This window comes from Sphaeramia orbicularis, chromosome 14, assembly GCF_902148855.1.
Source record: "Sphaeramia orbicularis chromosome 14, fSphaOr1.1, whole genome shotgun sequence".
Lineage (NCBI taxonomy): Eukaryota > Metazoa > Chordata > Actinopteri > Kurtiformes > Apogonidae > Sphaeramia > Sphaeramia orbicularis.
Genome location: NC_043970.1, coordinates 29,005,392 through 29,024,649, shown reverse-complemented (window position 1 = coordinate 29,024,649; position 19,258 = coordinate 29,005,392). Strand labels below are relative to the sequence as shown.

Sequence of the window (19,258 nt, the reverse complement as noted above, 5' to 3'; positions counted from 1 at the left end):
ACAGCTTTTGTCATGTCCAGAGCTTCGTCCTGCATCAGAGCTGCTGCTCGTTCAAAGGCAGCGTCATCGTTCACCAGCAGGGGATCATTCGTTGTGATAAAACTATGTACAGTATAATCCAATGTTATTACGCTTTCAAAACAAGCATCTTTTTTTTTATATTGTAAGGTTGGGAGTCTTATAAATTTGAGTGCGTGTAATCCTCAAAACTATATCCGGTGGTTCCTGTTCTTGTAATTCCTTTACCTTAATGTGAACTCTGATGCAATACATAGCAAAAATAAGCTATACTCTGAGCATTTGTGAGCAGCAGTGTTACCTCAGATGACCCCCGTGAACTTATATAGGAGGATATGAGGTTCTGGACAGATCTGACAAAGGTCTGCAAGTGCAAACTGTGAATCAAACACTAAATGTTTGTCACCACATTTAATGTAACAAATATCCTTAAAGATGGCTGCATTTTATTTATGTGTACCATGTTCCTTGGCATGGTGCCGGCTGGTTAGTATTTATTAGAATCACTATACTTAATTTATGTCATCTTAATAATGCTTTAACGTTCCAATTCTCTTTTTAATGTACTTTTATTATAGTTTCAGTATTTCTATATTCATTCTCTATAAAAAATAAACTTGCCTTGCATTAATGGATTGTCAGAATAATAATACCACGTGGGATACAGTGCATTTTTGAAGCTCTGATCAGTCTTTACTCACACTTCAAGCAAAGAGCAAGGTTTTTATTTTTTATCTAACCTGTGCATTAATGCTAGAGTAAATTAAAAGGTCTCTCTCCTTAAATAGACATGTAACCACTATTTAGTACAAACTGTTCAGCAGCAAACAAATAGTACCTTTAGAAATCTCCCTGATGCCCTGATGTTATTTTGAGGGATACTAAAATACACAGTCATAAAGTCTGCAAGAAAACTACATAACACTACTGCCACACATGCCCTGAGACAATTTTTGGTTTTGTAACGAGACAAGACACAGACCAAAGATTCCTCTTCCATCATAACAAAAGCTTCTGCGATTCTGTCTTTTCAGATGTGGAGTTCAAGTCTGAGTGATTGTGAGAAAGTGCCTAATAGGACAAGAAAATGAGCAGCCAATTACTGAAAATGGTCATGCCCTCTTTTCCTTGCCATATGTCTTATAAATATACATCAAGCCATGTTGTCAGAGTAGCGTAGCAGAGCGGAGATTCAACAGGGCAGAGAAATTCAACGAATGACCCAGTGACCATGGAAAACAATCAGTCAAATCTCAGTCAAAACTAATCCTCACCCTTGGTGGGTCTGTTGTTTCTGAGACACTTCAGTCATTTCTATCTGAATAAAAAAACATCCTGTATATAATCACAAGCACCTATGTCACATTCAACAACCGCTGAACTGCCCTACAGTTTACTAACCTGTAGATGCCTGCTAATTGTTACTGTTGTTTGACAAACATGCGGGGTAAGAGCAGAACACAGCCGCCACCAGCAGCTGTCATTCATGTTCTATGTCTAGCTCTTCTAAGGAGCTCTCTAAATTCACAGTGAGATACATAGCCCGGAGCAAACTTCTGCCTGTCTACCACCTCAATGCAGCAGCTGCGACCAGCATGCAATGGGACCTCACAGTGACAGGTAAGTGACAGAGTGTGCACTGACAATATTGTTATGTTATTTTACTTCATACAAAACAAATTGGTTTTGTGGGTAGTAAATAAATACTCCTACACTGCAAAAACAGCCATATTGAAAAGAAGGGACAAATTCCTTACAAAAGTTTTTTTTTTTTTTTTTTTGCTTAACTCTTAATGCAAGAATAAAGTGCAGCTGCTTAAAGAAACTAAACAATGCCAGAATTTAAGCAAGTTGTGAAACAGTGAAAACATGAGATGGTTTGATAAATTGTGTGCAACGTCCTCTCCAATCTTCAAAATCAGGAAAAGAATATGTTCCTCTGCTGGGGTATTATTCAAAACATTTTTTTTTAGCTTGTTACTAGTTAAACTGGACATATTTAGACAATGTTTGAAATTATGCCCTAAAATGAGGTTACTTTTCTAATGAATTGCATACATGACAAGATTACCCATAACAACTTGAATGTCTTATTCCACTATGGGCAATGTAATGGAAGTGCAATTTTACTGTTACTGCACTTATATATCTTCTTTAAATTGTCATAGTTTTATACATCTTGATTTTTGCACATATTGTGCTTTTTAGCTTACAACTGTGTATTCTTGTATATATATTCTTATTCCTTTACTATTTATTACTGATTTATTTTTCACTCTTAGTGTATTTTTATTATATCTATTTATCTATCTACATGGGCAAATGTATTGGGACACACTGAGTTCAGGTATGTCAGTGACAGGGGGCTGGGCTACAAATATCACAATATAATTTATATTGAGATAAATATCACTGCAAGCAATGGTTTTATTTTGTCTTTATGGTTATTTTTTGCCACAATGTCACCAACATTTAGAAAATGCTTGAGTTTCTTTTCTTTTTTTTTTTTCCTCAGCGCTGTTTTGTTTGTTATTATAATTATTATAAATGTTCTATCTCTAGATTTCTGAAATATTTGTCATGTTCTAACTATGAATGATCATTTTAAACCACAAGCAATGATGTGGCCTCTTCAACTCTCACTCGAGAAGTAAAATCAGCCGTTAAACTTAAAAGAAATATCCATTTGACTCACCGTGATAATCACTGACGGCAATTGACATGAACATTTTTATCAGGATAATATCTCAATGTGCCCTGATATTTTTGTATATTGAATGAGTTAAGTATGACCCCATTGTAATGTGCTTCCCCTGAACTCAGATGACCTCTTTGTTCCTATGGTTTTGTCTGCGTTTTCTCCTCCTGATACAGTGCACTGCACACAAAATGTACGTCTCCTCCATGGGGTCTACAGTCAAAAAGCCAAATGAGCTGCACAACCATAATAGCTGCTGTGCCATGTGGGACAAAAACCCTATTGTCTGACAAAAGAATAAGAGCTCAAGGCAGATGTGAAACCCCTTAAATTACCGTGTGAAGTATAGCAATGTCACGCTCTATTCCTAATTAAAACATGTCCTCTATTATTAAGGTAGATGTCATTATCTCAACCGTCATCTCAGTTGTCTCTCGTTCATATCCTCAATTGAGAAAAAAAATGTACCACAGAGACGATAATACAGCATTTCAGCAAATTAACCTTAAGACTGCCTTAAAATGCTAACTTACAAGAACATCTTGCTGCTACCTCCTGTAAAATGATGCATTACTCACATGAAAAATTAAAACTCATTTGTATTTGTATGTAAAGATGTCTATTCAGAGTCCAAATAAACTGAAAGGGCTTGTTCCATAATAATAGTATCTACTCAGTGTGTCCACAAAGTCAATGAGAAATGGAAAAATGAACTGTTTTTTACAGAAATGAAAAAAAAGCATAATTCTGTGACTTCAGGTGCCTTTGTGAATGTCTTTAATGTATAAAACAAATGGGACAATATTGTGGGATTCTCACTGTTATGTCTTTAAGTAAAAATTGACATATGAGGGAATATAATGTCCTATTTATTTCTGTTTTGTTGTCACTAATGACTCATTATAAAGCAACACTTATTTTGAGTCAACCTCACAGACAGGATGCCACTGGCTGTCATGTTGTCAGCCAGTGTGATGAGTATATTTAGTTGGCATGGTGAGCTTATACATCTGCATATGGTTGTTCTAATCATTGTCAGAACTGTATTCCTTCTTGTTTTTGATTTTTCTCCCAACAGGCTCAGTCCTGAGGATGGGAAAAGGCACTGTAAGTAGCCTGCAATTCAGGCAGCCCTCACAAAATAAAGACAAGGAGGAGAGCTGCATTGCTTTGAGAGCTCTGTGTGCGTTCAGTCCCATGGTTTTCACACCAGGGAGCTTTGGTACCTCTGCACAAAAGGGACTCAAGGCTAGATTTAACATGTGTGCTCAGTGAGTCTAGGCACCTGTTTTTAGCCAAACCTAGTCATATGTGCAGTAGAGCAAAGGTCAAGCAAGGCCAAGATGCTGACCTGCAATATGCACTGGCACAATTTTAAGGAACTTGATGTGAATTAAATTTTGATAATTGCTGATCTAATGTCCCGGATGAATGACTGAGGAAGCTCAAAGGGAAAACAGGATGTCAAGAGACTGGCTGTTTATCTGTTTATATGAAAGGCTATCTCACAACTGACCTGATTGAAGGGGTTAGGAAAGAGCCAATGAAGAGATCAATGACACTGATCCAGAACATCAGTTATGTTCCTGGGCTCATATAACTCTATAAAAGACACACAGAGACACAGAGAAAGCGGGCGTGGCAACTCTCAGGTAATGCAGTTAGAACTTGGACCAAGTCACTGACGAGCTTTGACAAATGAAAGAAAGAATGTGGCTTGAGGTATTTAAGAGGTGATACGGTCCATCTTATGTTACCTCTCCCAATGGGATGATAAGTTTAAGAGGCGGAGTGACTGTGACAAAATCAGGAAGAGTAGAGAGCATTTGTGTCTCTGGAGTAAAGACTAAGAGGATTTAAGAAGGAGGCAGACCAGGACACATGCCCTGTTCTAGGCCACAATATTTTAGGAGAAATAAAAGCATGTGTGCCATTTGAAGGGAGGTATACTGACAATTACTGCTGTATTTATCATATGCTATATTTATCTGTGCTAATAGGCTCAATATTTTACAAATCTAACAGTAGGGGAGATGTTTTTGCAGGTGTACATATAAGTAACGAGCTTGGGACAGACACAAAAGAACTATCTCTGTGAAGTATAGATCCAGTTACAGACACTGACACCACTTGATAATTAAAGTACAAAGGAATAACGTTACCCTGGTGAGGAGCAACAAACACACTGGCATTTCAGTTGTTAGAGAATGAATTTTGACAATTCAGTGACATACAGTTTCAGTGAAGTGTATGTCACTAAATTGGTAAAATGCCTTAGAGACCCCAATGTGCACTACTGTAAAAGCAGCCTGTCCTAAAGACCTCAATGTGCACTACTGTAAAAAACATGTATGTGTGTCTGTGCATCCATGCACACATGCACATGAATGGAGTTAGCCTACTTATGTGCAGGCCACTGCACCAACATCAGTGCAACAATATGCTGCATTGTACTTGATGAGTATAGGTTCAGTAGCCTAAAGAAAATGCTAAAGCTGACAATAAGCGATTAGTGTGAGAGGGGTGAGTGAGCAATTTCATGGCCCACTGATATAAACATGGAAGTAAAGAAATGCATAATGCTTAATAAAATGTGCATTAAGTCATTTTAGTATGACTCCCTTCGGGCGACATCTACTGTCAAAGAGATTAGAAAAGATAAAATCCCAAAGCGGGTGGTGAACTTTTCAATATGATATTTTCAGCACCATAAGGTTCCAGGTTAGGAGCCCAGCACATACTGTTAGCCTTCGCTGAGAGCCCTTTGGCTGCACTGTACATGCATGTGCGTGTACGGAACTTATTAAACGTATTAAAGCATTTAAGCAGGCCATAAGCCTAAATATAGCCGAGGAACCAATTTGCTTAGGGCAGCGTGATTTTCCACACGTGATACCGGTGAAACAGGCCGCTGTCCCTGGTGCTGAAACTGTACCGCGTCCGTGAAGCGCATACGCTTGATGTTCCTACATATAAAAGCAGGTATTTACAACAGTACAAATGTGCATGTACAGTCTAGCAGGCACTGGACGCAAAGCCTGAGACGTTTAAACTCTAATGCGGGTTTGCAGGATGCAGATAGTTCGATACACACAAACTGCAATTCCTCCCAAGCAACAGTGCGAGGCGCATGTCTGATGCAGTTCACGGGAAAGGGAAGAGGAGAGAGAAAGAGAGTTTGATTGATCATGTGGGCTATGAGAGCCTGCGAGAGTTGTCGAAAATTGCTGCATAGACGCCCCTTAGGCACCTATCTGGTACCCACTGACTCCAAACCATGCTGTGGCCATAAGAAGCATAATTCACCCGAGTGCATATAACCCAAAGCCCGTATGCCAGGGGCTATTAACACACCGTTCATTCTTCCGGGTTGGACTTCACCGGTAATCCACAAAACATTAACTTACCGCAGTCCTCACACAAGATCTTCCCTACATCCTTTTTTAAGTTCTTTCCATTGGTGTCCAGGGGCGCGTATGATGCCTTGAAAACCAAGGGTTCGTCAGTGGGGTCCATGAAAAAAATGTACTTGTGATTTTTCTTTACTTTGGTGCACGGAGCCTCAGATCCAAATTCCCCCACGGTGACGAGCTGTTCTCGCTCCAGACCCCCGCTGTTGAGGGGCCAAACATCCAGCACTTTGACATTCACACGGTACGGCTCCGCGGAGACGTTCACAGGCGTAGACTGCACCTTGCCCTCGATCACCACGGCGGATTTGTAAGCCTGGTCCTGCAGGGAATTCAAACTCGGGGAGTAGCAGGCGAATGAGACCCCGATGACCAGCATGGATAAATGCACTGAATCAAGCCTCATGCCGCCTGCTTTGGCTCGGTGGTCGCTGGTCGCGTTGCGGCAGGGCTCTCTCGGCTGCGGGGCGATGGCGATGGAGCTGGGTTAAAAGAAGAGACAGCAAGTAGGCTCCAGTAGCACGGCAGCGCGGCAGACCTTGCATAAGTGTCCATGCCATCGGGATCCGCTGCTTTTCGAGTAATTTTCAATGGGTAAACAGCAGCTTTGAAACGGGGAAACCGCGGGATAACGTTGGGTTTCGATTCCAGTCACTGCGTTCCGCTAATAATAAGGCATCGTAGATAGGCTGAGCAAGGAATTGGCGGATTCTCCCCTCCAGAAGATGCCCCCTATGCTGCCATAGTAGCCTTAACTGCAAGACGACGCCACTCTTATCTTTGCCCAAAAATTGCAGTGGTGGGGTACCGCTATGATGGTTTTCTGTATCATCTGCAGCGGAGGGAAAGACGCAAAATGCTGCAGTGAACCACAAGTTTGGTAGTCCGGTCGCAAACATAAGCCACGTTTCATTCCAAAAAACAAAACAATATATCTGGTCGGCAGCTATAACGCTAATACGCCGCCTTCCACCGCGGCTCTCTCTCCGCCTCCCCCACTAGCCACAGACGGAGAGAAAATAATGCCGATTGCCAAGGGGCTCCGTCAACAAAAACGCAGGATAGGAGCACTGAGATACAGGCAACCGATAGACCAAAGGGTCGATCTCCTCACTCCTAAACCCAATTACTGTATGTCACTCACTCCATGGTGTTTTATCAGCGGCGATCTCACGTTAAAACGAAATAAACGAAACCCTAAAAATCCATGACTCTCCCTCCTCAAAATCGCATCTTACTGTAGCCAAGGCATTACTCCAAAGAAGAAAAAAAAAAGAAAAAAGAAAAAAAAAAAAATAAAAAAATGTTCACACTGAAAATGCAGCCGCATACAGTCCAGTGCGCCTGGAGAAATCATATGGCTGCGATGACTAAGGGCTGCGAAAGCGTTTCAGATTCTTCAAGAGAACTGTTTTTGAAATGAGTTTTGCGTCCTCATCCCATTAAGTCATGCCCTGCATTCAGGTCACATTCGCTCCTCTGCCTCTAAAAAAAACTGATGTTGAGGCACCGCATTAAATCCATACAGCTAAAACAGCTGCAATATTAGGATTCAAGATAACTCAAATATATTTAGCTGAAGTTGAGATGGAGTGAATCCTCTGGTTGTTATTATACTGACTCTTGTATTTTAATAATGTTTTGTCTTCATGTGAGTTTTGCTTATGACAACACATGCATGTGGAAACCATTCGTTACAAATATAGTGTAATGGAAGATTATTATGATCAGTGGCAGTAAGTTATGATTTTATTGACAGTGGTTGGGTTTAGTCTTAATGTCAAATAGAATGCGGATGCAGGTAATGCTGAGAGCATTTACAAAGAGCGACATCTGCTGACCACAATGTATTCTGGACAAGTTGACACATAGGTGCTGGAATTGTGCTGTGTAACTAACAGCAGTGGTTTAATGTAGAAAATAATGACGTCAAAATATGTTAAAACATTTCTAACCAGCAAAATATGCAGAAAATAGACTGAAATGGTTTCACTGCAACTCACCTAAGTAATGCATATGTAGCAACGTTAGGAAAAAGCCCCAAAAGGTAACATTAATCTCTACAAACGCACTCTTTAAGTTGACACATAGAGGGATATCTTCTTTCTACAAATAACCCCAGCCTTGTTTATACTCGTGCGTAACCTCTGTGGAGACTTGATCCAAAACGGGCCGGCTGCTCTCCGTGGTGCTGAAATGTTATAATTAGTCCTAAGGGGCTGAAGTTAAATGTACTGAAATATAATAACAAGAAGGAGGTAAAAAACTAGTACTTTCCATCACATGAGTTATCTGAGTGCTCTTTCTGCAAACACATTATATCAACCCTAAATGAATACAAAGTGTGTGCATGAATAAGAGGTTCTCACTTTAACAACTTCAACTGATCAAAATGAGACAAGGCCCCACATTCTGTCTCCTATGACGCACGAGACTGTAGCAATGTTCCCTTACTGTTTTAACCACTGACTTCCATTACAGTTGCCCAAAATTTTGCCCTACCTGTTACAAGAAGCCAAAGTTGTAATTTCCCAACTTCACCAAAGGGAGGCGCAAGTGCACTGAGTTTCCTCAGTGCGTGTTGACATCAGAGGTGAAGCGTGCGCCGTTGAACTTGTGCGTGTGTCTCTCTCTCCGTGCCACGACTCGCTGCTCCTTGTCCATCTTGTGAAGCAACCAGAGGCAATCTGCCGCGCTGTCACAAAGGCCCTCGAGCGTATTCTCATGTGTCTTTTGCCGTGTCTCGTCTTCTGCGGTCCGCCGTCGAGGCTGTAAGGCACTGCGCCTGCGGACGGAGCAGGGGAAGGTAGGTTCTGGGATGTCGCCTGGTGAGAGGAATGACGTTCTATTTACATATCAGTCTGCTTGTTACTGTCCTGCAGCATTTAAATGTCTCAATAAGCAGCCGAGCGAAACATTGCTTCGCAGAGTTTGCAGAAGCACAACACATAAGCCCTACCGGTCGGATCTAAAATAATACTGCTGCGTTTGGAGAGGCGCCACAGCATTCCTGTGTTGGGATGTAGGGCAAAACTTTGGAAGGTGAGCGGCTGCTTTTTTACAAACTGCGACATACCCACCTGATTCCTGCGTTGGACGTGGCCTCGGCACCGGAATCCATGAGGTCTCACTCCTTCATATTCACTTTCAAAAAATACACAAACAAAGCGCTGATTGATGGACAAACTAAAATTGTAATATTTCATCCGTCCGTGGATCAACTGATTAACGGCCTACAGAGGTAGGGTGGGCTACACCCTTTTTTTAGGTAAGTAATTTGGGCAGAATTCTATTGCATCCCACGCAGAGGTTTGTGATTAGAAACCAGATGTATATTCTAATAGCATATTTCGTTTTTGTTATGATCAGCTGAAACAAATACATAGCCTAAGCACCGTGTGAACCATGCTTTGCAGTATATATATACATATCTCATGTTGTTTTCCGATACTAAAAACAGCAAGGCCTAATTTTATTTCAGTATAGTAAATTATTTGAAAATAAGTGATATATATTTAGCATTTTTATTCGAGTAGAAACGCGTTTGGAGCTGATATTCAGATATATACTGCAGGCCTATATACTAACAAGGCTATATCATGATGGGGTTTTGAAAGATGACTTGAAACTTAGTGACATTAGGTCAAGAAAATATGCACAAAAAAGGCGTGATTTTAGAGTAGACTGTACAAATAAATTTAGTCCAGACTGACACTGAAACGGTTTAAGGTAAAATATTGCGCACAATATTCAGCATTATGAGTTGAGAAAAAGAAATGTTGGAGGAATTATGTTCAGCAGGTCTATTATTATACTTTTAATAAAATTAATACACTCAAGTCATATAAGAACTCATTTTCTTTTTTTTCTTTCTTTCTTTTTTTTTTTCAAACTTAACCATTCGTTCTTATTTAGTTTTTCCTCCGCACAAAAAGTTTGTTTGTCTTATTATGACCAGTCATAATTTTGACCTACTTCTAGTTTTCTCAAAACGTTCGTTTTGTAAAGTGCATCTCAGGAGCCTGTTCAACCCTGACATTGCAATGTGCGTTTATGTAATGATTTTGTTAGGAACCAAAGTTAAATAAATTAAAAAAGAGAACATTTGCCAGGCTGTGAGGCAGTCATGCTCTCTTCCACCAACATACCGAAATTAATTCCGACTCTGAGTAAAGTTTACAGTGCAGGTTGTAGGGTAATTAAGGGCTCAAACATTCAGTCAGTGAACGCAACGACACAAAAATTAAACGAGAGTTTTACTACAGTGGTGTGAAATAATATTGAAAACGTTAACTTTTTTTTCTTACTTTTAATAAAATGTAAATCACTATTTTATGCTTTACCCTTACTTGCCAACTTGCCATTCTTAATCCCCATGTCATAACAGTATATATATATATATATATATATATATATATATATATATATATATATATATATATATATATATATATATATATATATATATATATAGGGAGGGAGAGAGAGAGAGAGAGAGAGAGAGTTACCTCCTTTAGACTTACCTGTAGGCCTCCATCTACAAACACAAGACTGATATAGGCTATAAGATATAAGTTTAGGTTCAAGAATATTTTAACCTAATGCTCCTTATTTTTGACAAGATTGTCTGTTTGATCCTCCTACATTTTCATTTGTTTCATTTTCTTTTTCTAAACAGTCAAATAAAATTACCTACATGTTAAAAAAAAAAACACAATCACAACCTGAAATTAATTTTACAGTAAATTATCTTCAAGGTTTATTATTTTTTTCAGATCTACGCATAGAGTTGTGTGTGAGCGTTTCATCAAAACAAGTAGAAGCTGCTGAACTAAACTTTTTTTTATTTTTATTTTTTATTGGAAATAAAGAATTCAGGACAAAACGTCACTGAGTGCTCCTTTAAATTCACAAATATTCTCCATTTCAACATAAATTGATTTACTTTGTAAGGAAAAGATTAAAAATTTAATTCAGCTGAGGTATGGCCTTAAACGTCGCAGATGTCTCAAAAAAGGCAAAACACGTTACATTTACCGTTTACCGTTTGAAAATAATAATAATAAAATAATAATAATAATATAGGGCCTACATATATGTATATTATTTTAATAAATATCTGATGTGATGCATAAAGGCCTGGTGAAAAAAAGTCAACTAACATCTGCTTTTTATGGACATTTTTTTACTTACATCCAAATAAATCAATTGAATTATTTATATCATACCTCTTTCAATTATTTATGTCATTAGAAAATTAATCAATTTTATTTTTATTATTCTCTCTCTCTCTCCAAATACATATATATATATATATATATATATATATATATATATATATATATATATATATATATATATATATATAAACTAAATGAATGTCACATGAGGGAACCAATAATATATAATAAATACAAAATTACATAATATAGAATAATTAAATATAAGTGACAGCAGCGGCATCCAGTAACATCAAAAATGAACACCAAATCACCAAATGAACCACAGTTAAATTGTTGAACCATCATAATTTAACATGTTGAAACATGGACATCCCTACATTGAACTTCCGCAAACAGGCCTTGTATAACCCACGTCAAACAAGAGCATCATGGGTAAACTGTCAGCTGTGGAAGTGGCTTCATCAGACTGACTGATTACTTATTGTGTTGGTGAAAGAGAAGCAGATAAGTCCAGGCCTTTGGAAACGACACTGAACAACTTACCCGTCAAAAGGTGAAACGAGGCTGTACCATCAGGCCTCCACCAGCTCCTGGTCGACGCTTGACAAATAATACTGTGGGAAAAGCCTGTGAGACTGGGCCTGAGACTGGACACCCGGCTGAGGAGCGTTCAAACACGGTAAAAATAGTCACTAGATCCACAGAGATGCAGACATGTCACATAATGTCAAATCAGTCTCAACACGTGTATCTGACCACGTGAGGAATACATATATCCTGTTTGTTGTCCTCTGTGTAATTTGTCTTTATTTGTTTGATAAAATAAAATCAGTGATTCAGTCTGACTTCAAATGACACGTGCACTATGTCAAATATGAAGAACAAACACACTTTTACTCCCTGCTTGTCTTCCAATTGCGTTCTGCGTGTTACAGCGTTAATGCACCTATGTATTTTATTTTTGTTTTTAATTTATTATTATTATTTTTTTTAATCGTACTAAGCATAATGACTGACCCCGAAGTTCTGGTCTAATAATTTCATCGGGCTCATTTATCACTATTTATTTATGCAATCTGACTCAGACCTAAGTGAAGAAGCCCTGCTTTCACCAGTCAAATGGTCCAGGAGTGAGAAGATGTTCAATGAACTTATCCTGTAACATAACATCGATGCGTTCTCTTCACCCAACATATATTAATACTGCTCCTTAAACACTCAGGTGAAATAACTGCCTCTTTCCCGACATATTTTTAAGAATGTCATTGCCTACTTGAATATTTCCAACTCAGTAAACTGACCTCGGATATGTGTTTTATTCCTTTATTTTAAATACAACTGTAAAACGCAATGCAAATTTGCACGCGAAGGTATGTAAAAGCATTGAAAAAAATAATTCTTAATTATAAAAAGCGTCAACTACGTTTTGTATGTGACTTCATAACTTAAGTTACTTAAAAAAAAAAAAAATAAATAAATAAAAATTCGGATGTTCTGTAGGTTTATATGGATCGTGTGCCATTTGGAGGCTGCAGGGCTAACTTGCTTAATAATTGTATGGGTTAGGCCAAACTAGTTTTTTAATAGTTTTATTTGTTTCTAATCACCTTTTCAAAGCAGTAAAATTGTGTTAAAATATTTATTTTAACGAAAAGTGGTTAACTGCTGGATTCTGACTAAGGTTTGGGGCATAATTCCATGATAGTTTATATGATTTATCTTGGTTTTGCTGCAAAACAACTTTGGCCCTCTACTTCTATTCTCATGTCAGTTTTGGGTCAAAATTAGAAGTATGCGAAAAGTTAATGACAATGTATACAAATAAAAAATATACTGTTTAATATAGGTATGTTTATGTTCACACAGATAATTGAAATTCTTTTGAAAAGGACATGATTTTCTTACTTTACAGGAGAGGGTAAGGAGGGGTCTTCCCAGGCTGCAAACCACCTTCACTTTAAGAACCTGAGGCGACAAAACAAAATGTAATCACGTAAAAAATAAAGATTCGTTTTCTATCCTTGCAAGGGTTAGTTTCGTTTCCTTAGAAATGACAGGGCATAACTCTTGATGGTGCCGTATGGAGGAAAACACGCCATTCTCGCTCTGCATTAACGCTCCCCTTTGCTTCTTATGCCTCTGTGCAGTTCTCGCGAGAGCTCCCGCGTTGGCTGAGGCTGGCCGTGGCTTTGCAGCAGACAGAGGGAGAAGGCAGGCAGGCAGCATCATGGCGGACAGAGACAGTGGAAGTGAGCAGGGAGGAGCAGCCACGGGCCCAGGCTTCGGTTCCATGCACCTAGCGACAGGAGGGGCGGGCTCCGCTTCCGGGCTCCAGCACGAGACTCAAGAACTGGCGTCGAAGCGGGTTGACATCCAAAACAAACGCTTCTATTTGGACGTTAAGCAGAACGCGAAAGGCCGCTTCTTAAAGATAGCAGAAGTCGGGGCCGGTGGAAACAAGAGCCGCCTTACTCTGTCCATGTCCGTGGCGGTCGAGTTCCGAGACTACTTGGGGGACTTCATCGAACATTATGCCCAACTGGGTCCTAGCAACCCGGGGATGGTACAAGACGAGCCCCGGCGAGCACTCAAAAGCGAGTTCCTGGTCCGAGAAAATCGGAAATACTACATGGATCTGAAAGAGAACCAGAGGGGACGGTTTCTGAGGATCCGACAGACCGTTAACCGGGGGCCCGGTTTGGGATCTACGCAAGGCCAGACGATTGCCTTGCCTGCCCAGGGACTTATTGAGTTTCGTGACGCTTTGGCTAAACTTATTGACGATTACGGTGTAGAGGACGAACCTGCGGAGTTGCCCGAAGGGTCATCATTGACTGTGGACAACAAACGGTTTTTCTTCGACGTCGGGTCCAATAAGTATGGAGTGTTCATGAGGGTAAGCGAGGTGAAGCCAACGTACCGCAACTCAATTACGGTGCCCTTCAAAGTGTGGTCCAAATTTGGGAATACTTTCAGTAAATATGCCGAGGAGATGAAGAAGATCCAGGAGAAACAGCGGGAGAAAAGGGCATGTGAGCTGCAGCAACAAGAGGAGATGCAGGCGGACGATGGGGACGAGGATTGATATAGACAGCATAAACATTCAAGAGTAATGAAAATAACAAGAGAAATATAATTAAAAACTCTACTGTATAACGAAAGAAATCTAAAGATTTAACTGTAACGGTTTAACTCCAAGGGAGCATCACCCACAATATAAGAAACCTCCACAACCTGACAGTTATGACATGTTGTCACTCATCGCTGGATGTTATCCCACTTATCCACCATTAATACAGTAACAGGCTGCTAAACAAAGTAATAACATTATATTTGAACATTGTTTCCTACTTGACAAACAACATTGAACTGAGTGTTTATTTCCCTTATTAACAGAAAACTTTTGTACCAGTTAAAGCTATTGTAAAAAAAAAAAAAAAAAAAAGTGTTTGCAATGTTCAAATGGAATTATTGCCGAGTTCTGAGGAAAAAAAAGTTTCCTTTTCATGTGAGCTAATGACTTCAGCACAAATCAGATATTTTAATTTTTAAACCAAAATTCTCAAAACTTTGTAAAAGGTTGTCACATGTACTTGCCATTCTATTTACCTTTACCTGTGAGTAGAGATGTGTTTACACATGAATCATATGAGGGCTAGGCCTGCTTTGGAAACTGGTTAGATGTCATGCAGTATAAAAAGGAACATATAGGCATTTTCATAAAATGAAATAAGTGCTCTATTTGTTGTGCAATATGCACTGCATAAAAATCAAATATATTGAACTCTTGAATGGATCTTGACGTGATGACATTTTCCAGAGGCATTCAAAGAAATATTAATATTGTAATTTTTGTTTCAGTTGAAATTGTTGCCATGCAGATGGATATATTATAGACTACCTTTGTGTCTCGTTGTTAATGCAATGTGTTCATTTTAAAGGTACTCAATGTGTATTTGATAGAGAAATGCAGTGACAACATGTAGCAAATGGCCTGAATTGCAGATAACTTAACAAGACAAACACCCTACACATACTGTGTTGATGGGCTTTATGGTCTAGAAAAAGAGGCAGAGCATTGGTGGTTAGTACTTCTTAAACAGAATAATTTTGTAAACTTGTTGAGTCATAAAAGTCTAAATGGTGCCAAGGAGTGCTGTTGCTGCATGTTAATCTGCACTAAGATAGATTTCGTTGGTCTCCCAAAATATTGGCTCAAGGACCCTTCTATATGTATCTTTATCTGCCGATATTGTATGAATCTCAAGTTTGAGTAGTGAGTGAGCTCCATCCAAAGGCTTGGTGTAGTTATAGTGGAAGTCAGTGATTGTAGAGGAAGCATCTTTGCTAAATTTCAAGCATAATGCCATGGCAGTGTGGGGAGGGCTGCCCAGGAGCACACTTGGAGAAGTCGAGGAGGAGAGGGTTCAGGTGGCTTGGTGGTAAAACTCCAGATGTGTGTCTGTGGATGTGCCCATGTGTTTTATTTGAAGATCAAATGGTGTGAAGTTTAGAGGGTCTGCTTTGGATATATACTCATAGCTCTATCTTAGATTTGTAAGCCCAGATATCAAGCAGGGGGTGATGAGATTCAGTTTTGGTCTAATTGTAAATATTTGGGCTGCCACACGGAAAACAACTGGTTCTGATCCAGTTCAGTCGCATCTCATAGATGTGTGATAGCAGTTTTATAAACTCTGTCAGTTAACTCCAGAGAAACTGGCAACAATCAGATAATGTCAGATTTACCTCAGCATTGAATTAAATAATTGCTCCCATGTTTAGATTGACTGGAAACCAGCAAACTAGACTGTCCTTGACCACCTATTTTTGGAGCCTCTGGTATTAGCCTAAATGACACCTGTTTGGGAGCATCCTCTTCAGCATATAAACAACCTGGTGCCTTACACACTCCGCATGCTTACACGCTGGCCTGGTGCTTTGGATTGCAGTTTGGCTTTTTTTCATTATTGCTTTCTCTTTCTTTTTTCCACTTTTGTGTCTCAGCCCCCTTGTGTGCTAGCGCACAACTCGTGGTGCTAAAAGGGTTTGTTACAAACTCTTAAGAAAAAACAAGAGCAGAATTCTTAACTTTTTTCTGCTTCCTTCCTTCTTACCTTCCTACCTTCCTTCCTTCCTTCCCTAACCTCATTGCCATCCCCATTCCACAGCCATCCAGGTATCGGCCTACATGTAAACATGGAAGGGGGTGGTCACCTAGATGCAAGATGATGCAGAAGAGTTGGCTCTTCACTAGCCAAGTGCATTAGCAGGGAGAGCAGGGGCTGACTGGGAACATCGGTCATGGCTTGAAATGGTATAAATGATTGTTGGCGAGCCCCCCTTAAAATGCCCGTTCTTTGGCTTGGGTAGTTATGTGTAAGTTGTAAGTCGCTCAATTAATGGGGAGTAGCAAGCATGTCTTGTTTTGTTTATGTTTTACGTAGTTTTACCTTTTCAGCGTTATTCCACATTATTTGTAATTTTGGAATGTTTTCGCCCACAAAAAATATATCTATTTTTTCTGTGCAACATTTCATCACTGTGTGCAATATCGTATGTGCCAATGGTGGCAATATATGTATATCAATTAAATATATGATTACTATTTGAAAGCATGTGGCTGAATTCCATGTTTATTTCTCATGAAGGAGTTGTATGCCTTTATTTGCACTTAAAGCTCCATTTTTGGAGAAAAATAAGTATATAGTAAACCAAGGTCTTAGCAGCCTGTTGGGTCAAGCAGTTCACATTAATAACTTTAACTTGAAATAGAACAATGTCACTGCAAGTATGTCTCTTTGTAAGGAAAGCTCGGCTTAAGAGTTGTTGAAAGAAGACAAAAAAGAACCATAGTGGAGTTTTTATGAAATAGAAACTCTGCTGACAAACCATGAAATCTTCATTTTAGCTTTAAGCTAAGAAAAGGTGCTTCAGTCCAATCCTCATTAAGGTGTATGGTGAACTGTCTTCAGTGGTTGTTGTGTGTAGCACTTTGCTTTCCCAGGTTAATAAAATGCCTGACCAATACTTGTTTAAAATGATCTCAACAAAGAATGTCATTCTCTCTTTTGTTGCCTCTTTTTCAAAGAGGGTATTTGATTTGCTCATTTGGTTTTGATGCATTAAATATAATTTATGTACATTTACAAATTTTAAAAATAAATTTAATTTACCCATGAGGGAAAATCTACAGTATAATGTATGTGTTTTTTTATGTTTGATTTCTTGTTGGAAAAAGAAAACTTCCCAAAATGTCAATAATTGACTGATAAAGTATATTAAGTTTTGATGTCATGTTGTCTGTTCTGTTTGATTTTACACTTGCAATGATGGTAATTCGAAATGCTTCCTTGAAAATGAAATGTACTTTTTTACTGTAATGGTAAATATTTTTACGATTAACTTTCTGGTTGAATTACAGTTTTTGCAATGCTAAGAGGGGATAGCAGTTTCTCAGTAACTCATAGGTTATAATATTTATTTGACATAGTTTCATGATAATGGTATGGAATAATTGGACTAATTGACGTATATATCCAACACTGGCAATGAAATGTCAACTGTAAGATCATCAGCAGTATTGTTTCTGCCAGCTGCCAAATAAAAAGCCATCAAGCCATAATACTTCTTACTTTAAACTTAAGACTTATACTGTTAACAGCCTTGTGTCTTCTGTTTGACCGCTGATCCAAACAATCTGTAGTTAAAAAAACAAAAAAAGATGGGGACCAGAGTAGGATGACGTCAATATCTTCCATCTCATTCACACAGTCTCTGGGGAGGTCAAAGGTCAGGGTCTGTACATGCTCAAGGAGAAAGCTGAGGGAATTGGAATGTTTGGGCTTTTGTGTAAGTTGTGAAGATGTCTTAGCCATCCTGCTTGGATAGATGATGGGTGGAAAAAAGCAGATAAACATGTGCTTGATGTAGGCGACTTCAGTCCAGATGCTAACCCAGACACTGACTTTACTCCTTGTTTCACACATGTGTATGCACAGATGAGTTTATGTCTGCATATAATGTGTTTTTTTTATGACTAAAATATATATGAATAAATTATATTGTTTTCTAGCATGATGGCTCGTTATGGTACTAAGTGACCCAAAGATAGTAACTGCAAGCTTGAAGACAGCTGTAAAGATGGAGTTAAACAACTGATCATGTGCTCTTATGTGAGCACTACCAGATCAGTTCTATACTTTTATGCTGCTACACCATGGCCGTAATTGTCCCATCAGTACTTTATTATCTCAGAGCCCTAACATGTCCCATACTCTGCCTGTTTTTCCATTTTTGTCTGAACCAGTGTGTCGTGGTTTTCAGCTGCTGAGCGTTATAGAGCCATGAGGTGGCAGCAGATGTTCAGGAATGCTTTTATTTGCTGTAATGTTGCTCCCATTTTTATTTCAGCCGTGCAGTTTTGTTGTATACTCTGAAGCGGCCAAGTGAGGACTTAGTGGTGACGTAAGGCATAGCAAGGTTTTCTGGTCCTCTAGAATCCACTAGAGGATGCTCTTTACCTAAAAATCCAGCACATGGTCTGTTTTACTGAGATTCCTGAGATCCTACATTCATAGGATCTGTCATGTTGAACATTTCTTTGCATTTTTGGATTTTCACTATTAGAGTTGTTATTGTTTTGACTTTTCAGAACAAACTGAAAGCCTGACAGCAGTCCTTGCAACTAAACTGATTTTCACAGACTTGGTATTGGGTTTTATTTAGCTCATTCATGCACTGTTTATCACTCAATAAAACTTTTTGATGTAAATTTGTGAAAGCGTAGCAGAACAGTGAGGGAAAATCACAATTTTTTATCGGTGCAACTCAACCAAAAGGCCATGGTGGGATGATGTCAGTGTCTTTGCTCCTCTTCACAGTCACCACAGTCTTATGTGTACAGTCAAGTAAATGATTAACATAAATAAAATTTAAAAATTGGTGTA

The 19,258-nt window shown here is 38.9% G+C and overlaps 2 protein-coding genes across 8 annotated transcripts in view; one reads left to right on the top strand and one right to left on the bottom strand.

Annotated features, from left to right (window-relative positions):
* The window catches only part of nrg2a (neuregulin 2a), a 77,240-nt gene extending 68,492 nt beyond the window's left edge, over positions 1-8,748 (bottom strand). The window contains exon 1 of one of the 4 annotated variants that reach the window (XM_030155128.1): positions 8,629-8,748. Coding sequence is in view for 3 of the 4 variants with exons in the window: in XM_030155126.1 (XP_030010986.1) it covers positions 6,124-6,532 (409 nt within the window). In the remaining variant the exon portion in view is untranslated. Of the gene's footprint in view, positions 1-6,123; positions 7,648-8,628 lie in introns of those variants that run through there. The other 3 variants (XM_030155126.1, XM_030155125.1, XM_030155124.1) reach the window with 3 other exon arrangements.
* On the top strand, positions 1,599-17,504 carry puraa (purine-rich element binding protein Aa). 4 transcript variants are annotated; one of them, XM_030155129.1, is made up of 2 exons: positions 1,599-1,638; positions 13,457-17,502. In XM_030155129.1, the coding sequence occupies exons 1-2, from the start codon at positions 1,614-1,616 to the stop codon at positions 14,392-14,394; spliced, it is 963 nt and encodes a 320-aa protein (XP_030010989.1). In that variant the 5' UTR covers positions 1,599-1,613; the 3' UTR covers positions 14,395-17,502. The 4 variants fall into 4 exon arrangements, with proteins under 4 accessions (XP_030010989.1, XP_030010991.1, XP_030010993.1 ...); XM_030155131.1 differs by lacking the exon at positions 1,599-1,638 and adding an exon at positions 8,817-8,932; XM_030155133.1 differs by lacking the exon at positions 1,599-1,638 and adding an exon at positions 9,284-9,394.
* The last annotated feature ends 1,754 nt before the right edge of the window (positions 17,505-19,258 follow it).